This window comes from Phyllostomus discolor, chromosome 8 (genome assembly GCF_004126475.2).
Source record: "Phyllostomus discolor isolate MPI-MPIP mPhyDis1 chromosome 8, mPhyDis1.pri.v3, whole genome shotgun sequence".
In the NCBI taxonomy this organism is placed as follows: Eukaryota; Metazoa; Chordata; class Mammalia; order Chiroptera; family Phyllostomidae; genus Phyllostomus; species Phyllostomus discolor.
The window spans coordinates 95,608,420-95,628,113 of record NC_040910.2 but is presented as its reverse complement, the minus strand read 5'-3'; the positions used below and the strand labels follow the sequence as shown (position 1 = coordinate 95,628,113).

The window sequence follows — 19,694 nt, the reverse complement described above, 5'->3', positions numbered from 1 at the left end:
CCTTTCCCCAAATCGGGAAACGGGATGTCAGGAGGCTGCATGCAGCTAATACCGTGTCTTCCTAAGGGCAGATATCAGATCCAAAATGTCTGTAGAACTGAATGTCCTGTATATGAAAAAAATGAAGAGTCCCAGGCCCCAGATATTAGAGGCAGGATAGGTATGGTCAGTAAAAAGGAGAGGCCAGACTGGATTCTAGACAAGGACTGAACCCTGTCATGAGAGTTTTCCCCACTCCCCCTTCCTTGTAGAAGCCATAAACTAACACCCTCCTCACACAGCTTTTCAAAACTGAGTCCTGGGATCTTCTTGGTCTCCTGGAGGTGGTGAGGATACAGACAGCGACACCAGAAGCCACCTATATATTTGTTAAACTTTATTTCCTCTGAGTCTCTGGGGAGGCAGCAGGGATGTAAGGCGACATGGCAGTAGCTGCAGGGGCCTGAGCAGAGCTGGTGCCGGGAGGGGCTGGCATGGGCAAGGCGACGAGGAGGAGATTTAAATATCCAGGGCTGAAAGCCAGCTAATGGGTCTCCTTCATCTGTCTTTGGATTTTGTGCAGCATCTCCTGCATCCGCCGTAGCTGGAACAGGCACATGCATCAAAATGGGTGCTTTTACAGTCCTATAGTATCAGGGAAGTGTCCCCAAGCTCTAATCCCTTGACCCAGTGCCTTGGTAGCTCTGGGGTGTGATGGAGACCCTAGGTAGAACCACTAATCCACCCATCTGGGTCTCAGATATGCACCAGGGCCAGGGATCTCCCTATTCCCAAACAACAAGATAGTGAGGTTTATGATCAAGCAGCAGACCTCCCAGGATGTCAACCCCTACCACCCCATACTGCTCTCACCTCCTCATCTTTCTCTCGGATCAGCCTTTCAGTTTCTGGATCTGCCCCTGGTGGGACAGCAGGGATGGGGAAATCGGTACCACTCTCTCGAGTCAGTTTGCTGAGGGAAAGGGGAAAGGGGGGTTGGTGAGCCTAGGGGCACCCCAACACCCACCCACTTGGAATGAGCCCAGGGACGGTAAAAACAAAACAAAACAAAAAAAAGGCAAAAAGGAAGGGCTCGGTCTCACCCAAGGCTGTGCTTGGGATTGATCCCCCCTGCCTGCTGTGTCCTGGCTTTTGATCATACTTGCGATTCCGTTCTTTCACCACCAGGCGGGTCATGCTCTGGATACACTGTGCCCGGTAGTTCTCATAATGTGTCTCCCGTGTCACATCCTTCAAGTCCTGCATGTGAGTACGCACCAGCATTGTCCTCAGCTTCACAAAGTCGCAGTGCCCTGGGTTTTCCACTGCATAGCAAGGCTAGGGGTCAGCCAGGGGGTTGGGTAGGGGAGAGTCACTGAAGGCAAGGAAGTACCCTAGTCACAAGCTCAGTGCTTTACCTTCCACGATGCCCCAAGGGTAGAGACGGCCCCTGACTCGTCGCCCTCTGGCCTCTACCACAGTGTTGCTGCCAATGACAGCAAATGGGATGCTTTCCTGGAAGAAGTGTGGAGGGTCTGTCACCATCCCCCATTCTCACCTGTTCCTTTTCACCTATGTCTTCATCGTCTCTGCCTCACTGTAGGACACCAGGGTCCTCTCCCACCCCAGAGAGCCCCCCCGCCCCTTGTATAGATTTCTACTTCTTTCTTTTGCCCAGAAGAAATAAGATGGGGATGGGAAAGGGATGCCCTGGGGTGGCCCCACCTTGAGGGCTTGGTCCTGTAATTTGAAGTCCTCATCCTCATCAGAGTCACAGTCTGGGAACTGGTAGACCTTGATGCCAAAATGTTCTATCTCCTCCCGGATCTGGCAAACACACGAGGGGCCCAAAGTTCTGGGGACCCCATCTTTTCCAGAAGCCCACCTGCTCCCCTCCCTGCACCAGCTTCCCTCACTTTGCGTTTCTTGCGCTCCACTTCAGGAGGTGTCAGTGTGTCCGCCTTAGCCAAGATAGGCACGATGTTGACCCGCTGATGCAGGGCCCTCATGAATTCAACATCCAATGGCCGGAGCCTGGGGAACAGGAATCTGTGACCACCTGCTTGTGGCAGCCCTGCCCCTGGTGCTCTCGGCCTGTTCCCTTGGCAGCACCCGGTGGTTGTAGGAGCCTCAGGCTCGGACCATACCCGTGGCCGAAGGGTGAGATGAAGTATAGGCAGCAGTGCACCCTGTTGTCTTGGATGTTCTTGCGGTTCAGCCCACTCTCATCTCGGAAATACTGCTCAAACTGCTGGTCGATGTATTCTGCCACAGGCTTCCAGCTGGAGCAGGGACAGACAAGCAAAGAAACTGTAGGAGTAGGGGCTGCCTAGTGAGCTCTGGGACTGCAGAGTAGCCCCCGCCCTGAGCAGTGTTTTCAGGACCTTGTTATCCCTGGCTTGCTTCATTACATCTTTAGGGGGGGTGCCTGAGTGGGACAGGGGTGCATTTCACATGTCCTGACAGAGAACCAGACTATGCACACAGGCGGAGTTCAATAAATACTAGTTTGATGATAGCCCAAGTGGCTAAACAAAGCAGTAAGAATAGTACCTGCAGGTGAACACCAACTGGGGAAGCCAAGGCAGCTCTAAGTCAGGTTCATGGTCCAGCCTCGGAGCCTCTGTTCTATGGTTCCACCCTCTCTCCTCCACCTTTCCGAACCCACTCCATCCTTCAAGGTCATATCCAAGAGCCATCTCTTCCACCAAGTCTCCTTTGCACCAATGCACACTGCTCTCCCCATCTCTTCACCACACAGGGAGATAGATAAATAGAGTTCTTGAGTATATACTATTATATAGAGAAACATTACATATACAATCTCACTGTGTGGTAAAGAGAAGGGGAGTATATATGAATTTATATACATATATATTGAAGACCTTTAATTTCCAAGTCCTTTGTTCCTCTGGTATCTAGCTGAATCCTCACCAACAGGTGCCCTGATCAGTGGACATTCTGAGCATCATCGCTCTCATTTTATACATGAAGGAACTAAATCCAGAGCAGCTAAGAGATTTAATCCCGATCATCTTGGGTAGGAAATTCTCTCCCCACCTGCATCCCTGGCCTTCTGATTCTCAGCTCAGTGTATTTATATCACTATGCTGCCTGACCCATTTACTAACTTGTTACCCAACTGGCACATATGAGAGAACTATGGTTCCCTACTCCCCCCCCTGCCACTGCCATGAGACTGTAAGCCTCTCAGGGACAAGGATCATTCATACTTGTTCTGTATCCCTTAAAATGTCCAGCATGGGCTGGACACCTAGTATATGTCCAATAAATTCCTGCTGGTTGACTAAATGAGTATATGTGGAAGAGCACAGTAAACTGGGCTAGCAGGCACATTAAATATTATTATCATGGCAGGTAAGAAGAGCTAAATAGATTGACCGAAGGAGGGGATGATGCAGTATGAACCAAGTGCTGGTTGGAGCTACAGTTTTCAGGGCAAGCCCAGTTTGCTGAGTCACATCCCTATAGCAGGAAAGGTGATGATGACATGGAGGCCACCTCAATCCACCAGGAATATCTGTGGAGACCACAAAGCACGCACAAGCACAGTGCTGGGGCAAGAATGTAAGGAATGACCCTTCCCTCAAGGCTTAGACTAAGACAATGAAGATGAACCAATGTGCTGAGCCGAAAGCCATGTGTTGTGATGACAAGGCACGCAATGAGAGTTCAGAGCACAGAAACGTCTGCCAGGGTCTATTAGTCTGTGAGGCAACCATCCAGGGTCAGCTGCACGGGTGTGCGACCTGTGCAGTAACACAGGGCCCTGTGCTCAGAAGGGCCCACACTTGGTTTGATTCTCTGCTATGGACACCTAGAAGTTCTTAATAATTTTGAACAAGAGGCCCCACATTTTAATTTTGTACTGGTCCTACAATTATCATCTTAAAATTCCTAAGTGTACTGTACACAGTCCTTTACAGTTTTCAATGCACATCGCATGCATCATTCTAGGGGATTTTCAGATCACCTGGGTGAGGGAGTAAGGGCCAGTATTTTTCAGGAATGCAGGCATTTGCTCAGGATCATGCAGTTACTAAATGCTGAATCAAGATTTGAACTCTCAGTCTAGAGGTCTTAGCACTACCCCACCTAACTTCTTCATCAAAGGCACCTCCCTTTCTCCTGTCTCTAGCAGCCATTCCTCACCTCCTCTGCTCACTTACATCTGACCATTATCCCTCTAGTAGCTGAAAAATAGATAAATAGAGAAATAAAGAATGAAGGAAGGGAGAGAGAAAGAAAGAAAAAAAAAGAAAGAAGAAAGAGAGAGAGAAAGAAAGAAAGAAAGAAAAAGAAAGAAAGGAAGGAAGGAAGGAAGGAAGGAAGGAAGGAAGGAAGGAAGGAAGGCAAACAAGTAAGCAGAGATGATGGCAGTGGGGGGCAGTGTAGCAAAGCCACCTTTTGTTTTGGCAGGTAGCCTAGAGGGTGCCTGGAGTTTAAACAAAGTTCTACTTTTTTCCCCTTTGTCTATTCTTTTCTTTCCTTCCATTCACTCTTCCATCAATTCACTCTCACCCCTTTAATAACACTCGTTTGCGGCACCTAAAAAGTTGCTGTGAAAGGAAAGGAAGGAGGGAGGGTGACATTTATTGAGCACTTACTATATGTCAGGCTCTGTTCTACATGTTTTCACATGTATTTGTTTTGAGGCTTTTCTTTCTTACCCTGTGTCCTCACCCCCATTATAGAATTATAAGTCCGAGTCAGAGGAACATCAGAGGTCATCTATTGCAATCCTTTCCCTTTCATTTTACAGAGGAGACAGCTTCCAATAAGAAGCACTGCATGCTCAAGGTCCTAAACCTCTTCCTCCTAACAATTTGGAATAAGTCTGTGCCTATGTGTGCACCTGCATGTGTGTATGGAATGGGTGGTCAGTGGGGAGGCAGCTGGGGCTGTGCTTGGTCAGACAGACATACCACTCTGTGTTGTTGACTGCATCCCCAAAACCTGGTGTGTCCACAATGGTGAGCCGCAGCTTTACGCCCTTCTCTTCTATGTCCACTGCATGTTTAGTGATCTCCACAGTTTGCATGATCCGCTCTGAAGAAGGGGGAAACTTAGGCCAGGGCAAGGGCAAAGGACCTGCCCCATCAGGACAAACCACCCACCCCAACCAGCATGGCTGTCCAGACCCGCCTCATCCACACTGCCCGCCTTCCCACCCCAAGGCTGCCTGGGGGCCTCTTCTCTGGGAACCAGCAAGGAGCACATTTCCCAACACAGGAAATGCCGGTGGCTGTTGGCTCTGGCCCCAGCCTCTTGCTGCTCCCTGCTCTTTTCTTGGATTCCTGGAATCCTTTGGGGGTCAGAGACTCACTCAAAGGGCGGGATTCTGGTCCCTGCCCTGCTACTGCACCCAAATCTTTAGGGAGCTGGCTGGTAGGTTGCCAGGCTGGACAGGCCTCTAGAGAGATGCTGTCAGACTCTCTAGAAGCCATGGTTTCCTACATGCCAGGGAAGACCCCACTCCCCAGACTCTGGAGAGAGTTTGTTTTCCCAAGTCAGTCTGCCTGCCTGTCTTCATGCTCCCGCCACCTTCTTTACCTTCAGCACTGAGGAGTTTCCGGTCCCGGTACAGATCAGTGAGGAAGAGGCTATTGACAAGAGTGGATTTTCCCAGGCCAGACTCTCCTGACAGGGGAGAAAGAACAGAAGATGAGATCTAGAACTAAGAAGAAACCCTACTAGACCAAGGTGTGAGGGGAGCTGCTGCTTATTTAATTAGGAAGAGACTAATCAAACCACAGCATTTTAGAGCTGGAAAGAAGCAGAGGGAAGAGCTTGTCCAGTCTCATCTGAATGCAGCCCAGAGGGGGTACAAGATTGCCCAAGCTTTCCCAGAAAAAGGCAAATATAAGAAAGCTATTGGTCAAGTGTTCTTTGTATCACTTTACCCCATATGCACACTTCTGGGTACCCGTAGCAACTACCTATTTTGCAAAAAGGGATAGCAGCTTGCTGCTTTCTCCTTCCCTACCTGTCCTCCTCCCTACATACATACCATCCCCACCTGAAACACCCCAGACCAGCCCAACCCTGCCCCCGTTCTACCTGCCACCATGAGGGTAAAGTCAAAGCCTTTCTTCACAGACTTTCGGTGAACTTGATTGGGGAGGGTCGCAAAGCCCACATATTCCTTGTCATCCTAGTGCACAGGGAGTCAGAGCGTATCAGGGTGAGAGGCAGGAAGGGCCCAGGACCCAACACCACAGCCTCCTCCCTCTCTCCTAGGTCTCTGCCCAGCCTTAGAGGAGCAGCGCCAGACTCCTTTTTGGTCCCATCTGGGGCCACCAACTGGGCTCCTGTTCCTGATACTGTCAGTTCGCAATGCACATCAGGGCCAACACACAGAGCTGGGGCTGACAAAGGACAGAGAAAAGCCCCAGTTCACCATCCATGAATGTGTGTGCATGCACACACACACTCACGTGCACCTCCACATGCACACACTCAGACTCTCTGCTCACACCCCCTGAAAAATAAGGACAGAGCTGGTGGCTCTACCTCAGAGGAGTCATAGGGATCAAGCTTGCCCCATGGACTGCGGGGCCGGGCTGAGGGGCTGAGAGGGGCTGAGGCACAGTACTGCTGGCTGTCAGAGGGTTGGGGCCACAAGGGGCATCTGAACTCCAGGTCATCCTGGTAGAGGTCTGGGGCCTGGGGCGTTGGCTCCGGAACTTGGGGCCTGGACACCCAGGTCTTGGCCTCTGGTTGGTGGCAGCTCTCATTTCCTGGAAAATCCTTCCCGAACTTGTTCAGTTCTGCATCATCCGTGTCCTCCAGGAAGCATTTGATCTGGGGGTTGGGGGTGGGGTGGGCCGGCAGGTGGCAGGAAGGGAAGAATGAAGGAGGCAGATAGGAGAAGGCAAGAGGGAGAGAGGAAAGCGCTTGTGGTTAGAAGGGAAAGAAACTGCACTAGCAGCCAAGCCAGAGGAAGTGCTCCCCATCCCTCCCTCACCTGCTCACACACAGGTCCCAGGTGCCAGGAGAGGCCCCAGTGTCCAGTAGCAGCCCTGGGCAACCCTGAAGCCTACCAACAGCTCTTGGAAACTGAGTAGCTCCAGTCCTGATGCCCCCAGTCCTTGAGGTGCTGATTGAGGCTGCCCTCCCTGAGTGGTCTGGCCAAACCAGGGCCCAGGCACTACTCAAAGGCCAGGAAGTCAGATTGAATGGGGGGAGGGGGGGTGGAGCAGATAGAGGCATTAGAGCTGAGAAGAGAATGTGTCTCAGGATTCAAGGAGAGTGCTGAGAGTCAGAAGGGGCAGAGCAGGAGGGAGGAGAGAAGGGAACTGCCAGCAGGGGGCACCATGCCTCCTGCCACTGCAGGTCACGGAGCTCTGGGACTGCGGTGCAGCCTCTATTGGGAGTGCTCACTGCCCAGGGCTCACTGCCCAGAGCTTAGTACAGTTGACCTGACACCCCTTATTCCAGACAGTGGGCCACACTGGAGCCTGAGCCTGGGCCCCAGGGGAGAAGGGTAAACCTGGCAGTGGATTCTGTGTATGGGTGTAAGGGATCTAAGAGGGACCAGATGACATAGAATGGGAGGACACTTAGCCTCCGGAGCTGCTAACAGCCCCCCAACTATATAGGGGAAGCACCAGTCAGTTGCACCTTGCCCCCTCTGCCTGGAGTTGGCCTTGAGCCAGCAATGCTGGAGGGGATCTGACTTGAACTAGGTACCACAGGGGTAGAAGGCAGAATAGCTGGCTCCTCTCTGGAGACAGGCTCCATCCCATCTCCAGCTTGGAACTCCCACTCCCAGCTCTAGAACTGAAAGCTCTGCCTCTCTCCTTTGGGGGACAGCCCCCTTTGTGGAGTGCCTGGCAGTGCTGGGCTCAGATCTGCCTCACAATAGCCATGTGCTACCCCCAGACAATGGACAAGAGCTAGCTTCAGAGGCTGACTCACCCTCTGGGGATGGCCAACCAGTGTGGGCTACCCCACACCACTGTGGAGTCCCAGCCAGGGTTGGAGGAGGTGAGATGGCCACAGTCTTCCTGCAGCTCATCGTCTTACAAAGGGAAGAACTGAGGGCGCGTGGGCATGTACACTGTCAGGTTTATGCCAGGGGAAGGGATTGAGACAGCGATGCTAGTGGGAAATATCCCCTTGGAACTACTTCCAGGCTGTTGCCTCTCAAGTCCCTATACCTGCTTAAAGACATATCCTCCAGGGCTTGCCTGGATGGGGGAAGAATAGATGACCTTTAGCCTGACACTGGAACCAGCATGTGGGGACTTGGTGACCAGAAGAGGCTGTCCTAAGGCAAGCCTGACCTTACAGGCTTTTCTCACCCATAATATTTGTAAGGTCCAGTGTGGGCATGCTACATTCCAGTTTATGTTTGTTGTCCAATGATTAATTGTGCCCCTTTCCACTCTCAAAAGTGTCCCAGCGTAGCTGATGAATCATATGGCAATAGAGAAGGGATGCGGCTCAGGGACAGCAGGTCTTGTTTTCTGGCAGCTAGAGAGTCTGGGGAATTCCAGAAAATCCTGCCCCTCTGTACAATGCCATAGTGGCCCAGCAGGAGAGGACGGTGCTCCACCTGGTTTCCCCAGAGGCACTGAGCAGGAATGGGAAAGGGAAGGCACTGAGGGAGACCCCCATCCCACACTCTTTCAGCAGAGCCACCAGAAAGCCAGCACCATGCTCTCCCTGCCAGCCCCGGTTGGCTGCTCGTCAGCACGGAGGGATCCACAGGGGCTCTAGAGCAGGAGTCAGGATACCAGGGTCCTCACCTCCCGTCTGTCCGTCCCCACCCCCAGCTCTGCCAATGACCAAATCATTTTCTGACTGTGAGCCCCAATCCCAGCTAAGACAGGGGAAAGACAGGTCAGGCCCACCCATTTCCCAGAGCAGCACCTTACCCCAGCGTCAGTGCTATCCTCAGGGACAGAATTGCCTTGACATCCCATTGAATGGTCCATGTCCCACGCTTCACACTCCCTGTCAGCAAACTCTAGGTCTAATTTTTCTCTCTCAGGCAAAGTTCCTCACACAGAAACAGCCTGGTCTTGATGCTCTTGTTGTAATCCAGCGTCCTGGCTTGCTCCTTTCCCTTTCTATTTGAACGCCCCCCCTTCCCTCTGTTAGGGGCCAAAAAAGCCTGTGGAATGTCCTTCCCCACCCCCTCCTCCTCCCCTTCCCTTGGCTCCCACAGTCCAAGGACAGCTCAGCTGCAGCAGGATCACTGGGTTTCTCTGCAGTTCCCTCCTCCTCTGATTGGCTGCCCCATGACGCCTGCCTGCTCCCTACCACGGTGGGCACAGCACCAGCCTCCCAAGTCTGTCTGCAGCACGGGTTCCTGGTCCACTTGGTCTCTCCTGGTAACCCCCAAGGACAGTGAGACCTGTCAGAGGGTTGTGACCTCCCCCAAGGTGCCCTGGCCCATCTGTACACAGGGCTGGCTATACCCAGAACACCAGAACACTCCACTCCCAAAGGATTCCAATCTCTCTCTCTTTCCCCTTAACTTTAAGCAGTGCTGAAATAGGGTGGGATGTCCTATAATCCCTCTTGTCATAGGTTCTCATGGAACTGGATCCAGTTTTCTTCCCAAGTGTCCCTTTGTGTTTTCCCAGCAGAGAACTCCACTATCTTCAGAAACCTGCCCCTGGATTTGCCTGCAGAGAGCCCCAGAGGGACTCCTCCCACCCAAGGATACCTGACCTCTAACTCAGGGGACCTGTATTACTCCCATCACTTGCACAGTCAGTAGAGTTGCTGTTAGCACTTGGTCTCTTCGGGGCATGAGTTCAGGCCAGCAGGAGGCTGGCATCCCAGGGACTTCAGTTGCCAGTTAAGTGGGAGACAAATTGAGGGGCCCTGTCTGGGAGTGTGCAGATGAAGCACTTGACTAGCAGTCAGGTGCCCACTGTTTCTGGTTTGGCCAGCAGCACCTTTTGCAATTTTTAATATTGTTTTAATTTCAAGGCCTTAATGCCCAATCGTGAATGGCTCTTCCTTGACTCCTAGGAAGGCTAGGGAGAAAAAGCACTCCCAGATGACAGATAACTCCTTCTGCTTTGAACCTGAGGAGAGAAGGTGCATCACAGGTCCCAGGATGGTTATTAATGTTGGCCTGTCATTCTTTTTGCATGCAAATTAACCCCCCTGAGGCTCCTGGACTGGGAAGCTCTCCCCCATGATCTCCTTTCAAAAAGAGAACTTCACAGAAGAATCTGGCTTGACATGAACCGGGGTCTGAGGACAAGGCTGGCTGGAGGGCAGGGTGTGGAGGCAGAGGACTCTGGTGATGGTGGGGTGTCTTTAGTTCGAGAGGAACAGGGCAGCCTCAGCCAAGTTGAAAGCACCAAGACCTCAGCTGAACTGAACTTAGTGTGTGGCAGAAAAAGCCCCTCTTGGCCTCGACTGGGCTTGGCACTGGGGACAATCCGTGCTCTCCCCAGGCTTCCATCTCTGATACAATCCGCCTGTCCGTCCCATGCAGGGAGAAGGATGGAGGCAGGAATAAAGACAGGCACCACTTGGCCTCTCCCAGGAACTCCCCTTTGGAGAAGGTCACAGGGTCACTAAGACTTCCTGGCCAAGACTTGGGCCTCAGCCTGGACACAGCTTGAGAGACAAGAGCCCAAGAGTTTGGCCTTTCCAGACCCAGAAACTTTGATGCCCTGAGGCCCCAGCAGCTCCCTCCTGGAGGCTGCCCACAGCCAACATCCTGCCCCACAGATTGGTCACAGGCCTCCTCCTGCTGTAAACAGCCTGTGACTCCCAATGCAGAGGGCGAAGGCTGGGGACATCCACGCTGGGAGAAGCTGGCACAGGGCCCAGAGGCCCTGACACCTGGCATAGTGTGTTTGTGGTGGGCTCTGGCAACGGTGGCAGGAGAAGAGCTGGCCAAACACCAAAGCTTCCTACCTGGGGTCTCTAGGGAGGCTGGCTGGGGTTACTGTTTCTCCTCCCACTTCAGGCAGGTGGCAGGAATGAGTTCCCCCCATTCTCCACCACTGCAGAGAAGCCTGGTTTGGGGGGTGGGGTGCTGGGTATGGGGTGCTGCAGGAAGAAGCTTTCCCATGGTTCTTCTCTCAGGTGCAAAGAGACATAGCTGACCCCACCGAATAGATGGTGAGCTGGGCTTCCCTCTCTCAGAGGTTTCCTGGGCGGAGGGCCCTGTGGGAAAGGCCCAGGTGCTGTTCTTTGCCAGGCTGTGGGAAGGAGGGCCCGAGCATCTCACCATTCCTCTTGGGGAGGGAGGCACTGTTTGTCGGCCTCCTCTGTGTGTTTTCCAAAGAAGTTTGTGCTGGCCCCTGAGCTTAGGGTAGGTGGGCGAGGAAGAGTCACCCAGATAACAGCTGACTGAAGGGCGGGCAAGGACCCTCCCCCCAACCCTGCTCATCGCTGACGCCCCTCCCCAACACAACATTCCGCGTATCAGCCATCAGCCGGCGCACTCCAAACCCAGCACGGACCCACCCCTTCGTCCTAGAACACAGGCAGCACCCCGGGGATCGTGGCCCGCCTCATAGCTGCTCAGATCATAAATAGAAACTTGGGAGCCAGCGACAGAGCAGTCCTTGCCTGTGCCCAGGGCCGGCGACAGCGCCTCTCCCAGCCGGCACCTCCAGGGCTGCGGCGCCGCGGTCCCCGTGAGCCGTCTGGGAGCGGAAGGCCCCGGCCTTGCCCAGCGCCCCTCCCCAACCCCAGGCCCCGGCCTTACCATAGCTGCAGCCGGGGCAAGGCCAGCTTTGCCTGGACAGCGCCCGTGGGACCAGAGGCCAGAGCTGTGCGACCTCACAGCACAGCCAGCCCCAGCCTGCAGCCCGAGTGCAGAGGGCCGGGGGCGGGGCCCGGGGTGGGTCCCCGCCCCAGAGGCGGGGTCTGTACCTCGAGGTGTGGGTAGCGGGTTGAGGGTGCATGCTGGACAGGGTGCGGTCAGCCTGGCAGCGAGCCTTGCAACCTGCGACCCCCAGAGGCACAGGATTCGGAGAGGCGCTCAGAATAGTGCTGCACCGTCACGTGGCTCTTCCTTACTCAGCTCCTAAAGAGTGTACTCTTGGGGCAGCATATCACCATCTGGGCTTCAGCCAGTCCCCAGTGAAGATGAAAGCGCCCACCTGGCACCCCAAGAAGATGCCTTTGGAAGAAGAGGGAGGGTGTTGCCCCACGAGCCGGAGACAAACCATTAGCTGCCCCCAGAGTACTCCAGGTTTGTGGGAAGTTAACCTGACTGATGGCCCAAGTCACTGATTATCCATAACCCCTCCACACTTCCCAGGTAGAATGGCAGACATGCTCCCCCTCCACGAAAGCTGTGAAGAAGAGACAGGAGGTTCCCTCTGTGCAGGACCCTAGATTAAAGATTAAAGAGGATTTGCTGCATAAATTATCCAGGGATCATCTGCTGGAAGGGTGAAAGGAGAGGCGGAGTAGCCTTTCCAGCTTGCCTGGGGCAGAGGAAAGTGGGCAGGGCCTCAGGCGAGGCCAGCCCAGGCACAGTAGGCAAGCAGGTGAGATGCCGTGGGGACAGATGCCCCAGCAGCTTTAGAGACATCAGAGGCTCAGGGGGTCAGCAGCAGTGAGGAGGAAGAAGATGCTGAGGGGGTGGGGAGTTGGTGGGGATTTCCTGAGCTAACACAGGTCTGAGCTGGTTAGGCTTCTGTGGAAGTTTCCAGAAGCATACCCCTCCCTGACTCCAAAAAGCCATCCCCCACAGCAGGCTGACTGGCCCGAACACACTTTGGACAAAATTGAAGCCCACAGGCATGGCCCTCTCTACTGGTAGAAGCACCAGAAGCCTGCCTACTCTATTTCAGTACTATCTGTGACCCCGGGGTCATGGCTGGGGTCAGTTAGAACTCATCAGAGGGAGAGAGAGGAGCTGAATAGGTAGATGAGATCAGGCTCAGAAAACTAAGGGCTGCTATTGCAGATGGTATTGGCTATTTGCCACCAGTGGGCTACAAGGTGTAAGAGGTAGTTGATGCTTAAAGAAATCAGTTTACGCAGAGGACCCTTTTTAGCTGGGTGACCTCGCTTCACCTCTCTGGGCCTCAATTTCCACACCTGAAAATGAGGGTATTAAACTAGGCTAAAAGTCAATGGTTTGGCTCTAATGAGAAGATGAGAAAGTCTTCTGCAAAAGGTCTGGGGTAGATAAGGAGATCTGAAGTTGTACTCAGGGAAACAAAGACAAAAAGGAGTTTCTTTAGAGAGAAACCAAAGGCTGCTATTGGAAGTCTGTGGAAGCAGCAGCAGCAGCTGCTGCCATCAGTCCCAGATGTCAAACTTGGGCGACACAAAGCCTCACTATGGGAAACTAGCTGTAGGCCACTAGCCCTCATGCATGTACTCATAAGATTAGCTCTTGGGTGCTGCCACCAGCAGTCAACACAACCTGGGCTGGGGGTGCTGGGCCCAGGGGAGAAAACCTATGTCAAGGAAGAAAGGTTCCATGACAAAGCCTTGTTTTCTATAGTCACAGCATCCCTCCTTCCCCCAGTCCCAGCTGCAGTTCAAGTGTGGACACAGGCACATCTCAGAAGCCTGCTCAGTTAGCTCATCCTCAGCTGCGGCTGGAATCCCAGCTCTGTGCTGGCACCTGCTGCTGAGGCCCCAGAGAACCCTGTGTGTCCTAAGGCACACTGGAGCCAATGTGCTTTGAAGGAAGTGAGGCCCCGAGAGAGGCCTGGGACCATGGAACTCATCTCAAAGCCAAGAATCTTGGGGTCTGGATGGCCAGTTTCTTTGTAATCACCGCACCACAGGACCAACATAAGGCACGTTCAGCAAAATAAAAGCTGAAGACAGACTTTGAGCCATTCCACATGCACAAACACTGCCTGCTGGTCCTGCGACATTCAGGGGTCTCAGAGAACTTTGGGCATAAGTCCCCATGCCAGCTTTGGTGATTATTGCACTGCCCCAAAGTCCCTACCCCTCCCCTGGGCCTCTGTTTCCCCGTTGAAAGAAAGGACTGGACTGCCCCCAACTCCAGCTTTCATGCTGTGTTGGTACCTGGTCAGAAGCAGGACTAAGGCGGAGCTGGTCTTGTGTGAGTCACTGACTGTGGAGCACTCTTCCTCACCTCCAGCCATCAGGTGGCCTGGCCAACCTTGCCTCAGTGCCCCTTGGCACTTGGAGCTCGGGTTCTCCCTTGAATCTAACATCCCAACAGGCACTAATGTCCTTGATGACAGCACAGTTCCCCAGGCACTGATGGGGTAGGGTATTCAAGCCAGAGGTCTGAGGAGTGGACACTTGGGTTGGCACAAAGCGTGACTCTTCTGGGACACTCAGACCAGCAACCACAGCTTCAACCTGCTGTCCTGGGTTCCCCCTGCTCAGGTCAGACTGACACAGTGTGTACGGAACACCTCCTGCCCCCTCCCCTGGATCTTTCCTGCCCACCCATCGGTGAAGGTTGTATAGCCCTGGGCTAAACAAGAATGCTACACTTGGGCCAAGCAAGGCCCCAGGTTCAAAGCCACAAATAAAGTGATTATTACAGGATATCAGGATTTCAGATCTGCTCAACTAGCAAAGGCCACTTCTGCCTCTCAATAGCAGTTTCCCTTAAGTGGTACAGGAACTTGTTGTGCTTCCCTCCCCCCAGAGCTGATGAGTCACTGAGGACACAGAGAACCCTGGTGGGGCTGAAAGGCTTTCATTGGGTTGTGTCTTTCAAGGAAACCTTAGCCAGTCTATCTAGCAAGGTCTGAGCAAAGTCAAGAAACCAAAATAACCTAAGCCCTACTCCTCCCTCTACTGCGCCTCTGTCCCATGATCCCTGGGCAGCTGTGAGATGTGGGTGGCAAGGCCAGGGAGCACTGTGTTTCCTGGCACCTGGTGAATGGCTGCCAGTTCCAAAGCCGGCAGGATGCTAGAAGCCAGCCAGAGGGCCCTTCCAACACCGTCTCTACAGCAGGGCAGGGCCTAGGAGCTCAGGGATGGATAAATACCTCCCAATGCCACTACCCACCGGAGACTGACTCCCTTCAAGGACCCCCTGACCTCCCAGCCTCTGCCTGAATACCTCTTGTAGCCAAAATCTCATGGACTCTAACAACTGCCCTTTCGTACTTGGGCAGTCAGTTACCAAAGTCATTATACTGAGCTGAAATTTGTCTCCCCCCTACCTTTACCCTCTAAATGCCTCAATGCCAGAATCTTTGCTCACTCATTTCGCTGGACTTTGTTTTGTTCTTTGAGGTCCACACCCTTCCAAGTGACCCATCTATATACTTTTCTCTCCCAGATTAACCACAAGCCTCTCAAGGACAGGGAGTATGTCTTCTATTTTAACCTCTATTTACTTCAGTTCGGTGAACGTGTGATGTGATGTGATGTCTGCCTGGGCAAGAGACCAGGCCTCTGCCCCCAGGAGATGTCTGGTCAATATGGATTGACTGAAAAGAGTCATTGATTAGTTTTCCACTCTGATTTCAGAGCACAAACAAGCCTTGAGGCTCTGGGCTCTGGGCTTCTCTGACCCATAACCTGCCCTTCACTCTGGCTGCTTACCAGCTCACACCCAACACCCAGCCTCAGAGTTTACATGCAAAGACATAGATGTCATCCTCACTAAAACCTTTCCCTTCACCATTCTTGATCTCTAAAGGTGCTGCAGAAACACTGAGAAGTTATTTTCCAGGAAGACGCGGCTACAGAAGACTCTACACCACACCCACATCCCTGAGGCAGGGTGCTCCCTTAGTGCTCTCAGCTTTCGTCAGCCAGCTCTGAGCCTGTTTCTTCACAAAATAGGGAGAAAAAAAGCTCGCCTCATAGGAGTGCTGCTATGGTTCACTAAGGTAACACATTTAGGATGGAATAACCTCTCTGATGGGCAGTCGCTATTACCTCAGCTAATGAGAAAATTGCCAATACTGAACCAGCAACTGTCAACTGTGACTATTTCAAGTGCCTTCCTTCCAAAGGATTAGGCTTGTGCAAGTGAGTGTAGGGTGACAGAAGAGCCTCGGACTAAAGTGACATGGGAAGGACCATGCTGCCACCAACTGTGGAGTCGGCTTCCCCTAGCTATGCACCACTCCATCTTTAGAACGCAGGTCTTGGTTTCAGACTCACTGAGCTGAATTCCCAAAAACAGCCTCAGTGAAGACTCCTGGAGCTGGACGGCTTTGCCTGTAGGGGTATGCCAAGGAAATGACTTTGGCTGGCCAGTCTTCCCACTTACAGTGTCAGAGCCCTTGCTGCCCCCAGGAGCTGCCTCGCATTCTGTCCCCCTCCCCCAGGCCTTCATTCAGCCCCCAGGTGCAGCTGTCTGGTGCTTCCCCCTTCATGGCAGCTGGGACCAAGCAGCTGAGCAGAGAAGGGTGAAGGGACATGGTCATTTCTGTCACTCAGGATGCCCTCCCCTGGCTAAGCAGCTGTCTGGGTAGCTGCAGTGTTAGAGATTCGCTTCCTCGCCCAAGTGTGCACTCTGCCCTCTGACACCAAACTCCCTAATCCAGCCAGGCGGTGTTTCTCCTCTTACTCAGAAAAAAAAAAAATCCACCATTTCAAACATCACCAAATGACTCTGACAGAAAGACATAATGTTGGAGATGGGTTCTAGGCAGAGAAACAAGGAGCTCCTGGAAATACACCAGAAAGTCCAAAATGGATGCGGCAGATTCTTTCCTATGCAGGATCATTCTGGGCAGAACAGAAACTAAGGGATTCCGGCCTCAGTTCTGCCATCAAACCTGAGAAGGCTTTTCCTGCCCTGATTTTGTAGGCAGAGGTAGCAATCTGCCCAGGTCTCCAATGAAGGAGGGACATTATCCCTCTGCCCTGTGCTTCCAGTGGCTCCTGCTGAGGCACACCGTGCCCCAGCCTGTCCGAGGGTGACCAGCTGCCCTGCTCTGCCCAAGACTAAGGGAGTTCTCAGGACATAGAACTTTCAGGGCTAGAGCCAGGAAAGTCCTGGTCAAACCCTGATGAGTTGGTAACTTAAGTTAGCCTGTCCCCAAAATATCAAGTCTAGGTCAGAGGTCACTAGCATCCTATCCTGCTCTGGACTTGACTGCCCATGGTACCTGGAAATGAAAAGGTACCATCTGACAGGAAAAGAAGCCATGTGGTGAGGGGCAAGCTGTTATGAAAAGCCTCCTGAGGTGCCCTGTCCCATTTTAAGCATCTGTGCTTCATTCTTTCAACAATTCCCTTTCCCCTCAACTACGAGCCTCTGTGCAGAGCAAGATAAAATGAGGGGAGTGGGGAAGATGGTTCCAGGGTTCCTTTCTGACAGCCCTTACGCTGGGGCTCTAGTAACATCCCTAGGAATGCAGAGCCTCTCTGCATTCCTCCCAGGCTCTAGAGTTTGCTTTGTCTACAAAGTTTACATACGCAAATCATCTCCATGTCTCAGGAACTGGCAGGAGCCTGGTTGTCCTATCTCCCAGGGGCCAAATGACACATCACCCTAAAGATACCCAAGTCTACCTTAGATATCACTGAGAGAGCCTCCTCTAGTTCCTGGCCTGTTTTCCAGACTTGGCCTCTTGCATAATTGATAGATATAGCAGGGAGTAAACCACCTTGTGCACTGACAGCCTGAGAAGTCACATCCAAGGGCAGGTAGGCTGGGGCCTTAAGGACACAGGATCTTGGGCCCAGGACAACCCCATCCCATCATGGGTGTTGCAGCCCCTCCCATCAAGAGCTATTTTATTCCACAGAATTCCCCCAGGGCTGTGTGAGAAGACAGCTCCCGCTGACCCCATGAGACACCCCCAGGACCTTCCTGTTGAGCTTTGGCTAGTTGATATTTAAAAACAACAACAACAACAACAACAAAACCCAACCATCAGGAATGTATCTCTCAGTCCAACATAACCTCCTCTGCAGACTCCAGCCCCTAATGTCCCAATCCAAGGATAAGAAATATCTGTCCATCCCCCTCCTTAGATAGAAGGACCTTGAGGGCTGCTTGGGAGGAGACTGACACAGAGAGATGGGCTGAATCATGCCCCATCCCCAGCTGTGGACCCAGATGGGCCTATAAAGCTCAACAATAGACATGCTGCCATCCACGAGCCAGGCACCGTGGCCAGACCACCAGAGAATTCCTTCTGGGAGTAGAATCTGGAACAGGCTCTACAGTCAACCACTCCCAGACCAGAGGAACCAGAAGCCTTGGATGCCAGCACCACAGTCTCCAACCTGGGGCCACTGGGGGGAGGGGGCAGGCGGGGGAAGGCCTAGCTCTCTCACAAGTATGGTACCTGGCCCACCTCCATGCCACACCACTTCCAGAGAGCCAGGAAGACCAGCAGGCCCAGCTGCCTGTGAGTCTCCTCTTCTAGCTTCTGGGGAGCAGCTCTGCTACTGAACAGGGCTGGAGAGCCACAATTATCCAGACAGGATAAGAGCTATTTTGGGAAGGAGCTGTCCTGCTGCCAAGGCTTTGACTTCCTAAACCAAAACAAGATGGGGCAAAATAGGGAGGAACTTGCTCAATCAAAAACATCATATCCTGAAATAGGGGAAGTATTCCTCCCCAAAGGTATAGATTAGCATCAAAGTGTGAGCAAGAGGCTAGCTGTTGAGATAACCCCTGGCTTTGGGAAGGAGGGGGTAACCCGACCCCATCAAATTCCAGGCTCACTCCCTCTCTCCAAGAGCCCCTTTTAAGCCTGTTGCATTTATTTGGACAATTTGAGCACAAACTATTTCATATTGTTGTTTCCTGTCCATGTCTTATCTCCCCACCCAGATGGTAAGTTTCTCAAGGCCAAAGAATGTGTGTGCTGTGAGGCTTCAATGCTTTCCCCAACAGCACCTAGCAAAGCGTAGGCATCTACACAAAAATTGTTTGTGGAAGGAAGGGAGAGGAGGAGGAAGGGAGGGAGAGAGAAAGGGAGGAAGAGGAGGATTTACTGTCTTGCACTGAGACAATCTCTAAAAGTAGCTGCTCCCACCCACAGCTGAGCACAGAGAACTGGGCTAGATAAGAAGCCATGGCAGAAGGGGTGGCAGCCAAATTTCTGGCACCTCCTCTGCAGCTGTTCCATTATCTGAGCTCAGGCTGTTCTGCCCTTCCCCGCAATTGTTTTTTATCTGTAGTAAACTGTCCATCCTAAGATAGCCTATGGGAGGGACCCATTAGAGGCCATGATAGGCTTTGGGTAAGAGAGATGGCATGAGACAAATGGAGGCAGGAGAGCTTGGACCATCTTATCAAACATGGGCCAAGAAGAACTAAAGTACTTATGGGAACAACACACTATAAAATCAGGACACTGCCAAATTCAGGACACGGGGCTGCTGAGAGCAGAGTTCACCTTGTGGCTTTCCAAGGTGAGGACTGAAATAGTGTGTAACCCAGAAAACCATCCCCTTTCTGGAGTGCCCTAGGCTGGAGAGGGGAGAGCCAAGTGGGGACCAATCCAACCTACAGGCTTCCCAGACAGCCTTCCCACAGAGCACTGTGGGAAGCATTGGCAGGATTCATCATATGCCAAAAGGTCTCTACTCTTTCTCTCCAGGGCTGCCAACTAGCTCACATAGTGCCTTCGTGCAAATTCCCCTCTGGGGAGATGCAGCCTCACAGGAGCACAACCTGGCAAGTGGAACACAGGCTAGATTTCAGCCCCCACCGATCTGCCAGGTGCTCTTGCGCAGTGAACAATTTGCCCAACAACAGGGAGCAGCTCTGTCTGTCTCCCTCCATACCTGCTTTCTTCAGAGGGTGAGACAGGGACTTGGTTAAGGAG

General features: G+C 52.7%; 1 protein-coding gene across 7 annotated transcripts; it reads right to left on the bottom strand.

Moving 5' to 3' along the window:
- Positions 1 to 354: 354 nt before the first annotated feature.
- LOC114503096 (septin-4) lies at positions 355 to 18,325 on the bottom strand. 7 transcript variants are annotated; one of them, XM_028520491.2, is made up of 12 exons: positions 11,693 to 11,954; positions 6,514 to 6,804; positions 6,061 to 6,154; positions 5,554 to 5,640; positions 4,926 to 5,049; positions 2,127 to 2,261; positions 1,896 to 2,013; positions 1,705 to 1,806; positions 1,398 to 1,494; positions 1,142 to 1,304; positions 853 to 952; positions 355 to 583 (listed from the first exon to the last, which is right to left on the bottom strand). In XM_028520491.2, the coding sequence occupies exons 1-12, from the start codon at positions 11,693 to 11,695 to the stop codon at positions 524 to 526; spliced, it is 1,374 nt and encodes a 457-aa protein (XP_028376292.1). In that variant the 5' UTR covers positions 11,696 to 11,954; the 3' UTR covers positions 355 to 523. The 7 variants fall into 7 exon arrangements, with proteins under 7 accessions (XP_028376292.1, XP_035889558.1, XP_028376290.1 ...); XM_036033665.1 differs by lacking the exon at positions 11,693 to 11,954 and adding an exon at positions 8,883 to 9,072 and having other exon boundaries at positions 853 to 899; XM_028520489.2 differs by lacking the exon at positions 11,693 to 11,954 and adding an exon at positions 8,883 to 9,070.
- Between the last annotated feature and the right edge of the window lie 1,369 nt (positions 18,326 to 19,694).

Excerpts from the sequence above, each read along its gene's own strand:
- LOC114503096 (XM_028520489.2), bottom strand. The coding sequence starts at position 8,942 with ATGGACCATTCAATGGGATGTCAAGGCAATTCTGTCCCTGAGGATAGC. Across the intron at positions 5,641-6,060 it reads CTTTACCCTCATGGTGGCAG|GAGAGTCTGGCCTGGGAAAA; the intron begins GTAGAACGGGGG and ends CTCCCCTGTCAG. Across the intron at positions 1,807-1,895 it reads TGGAGCGCAAGAAACGCAAA|ATCCGGGAGGAGATAGAACA; the intron begins GTGAGGGAAGCT and ends TGTGTTTGCCAG.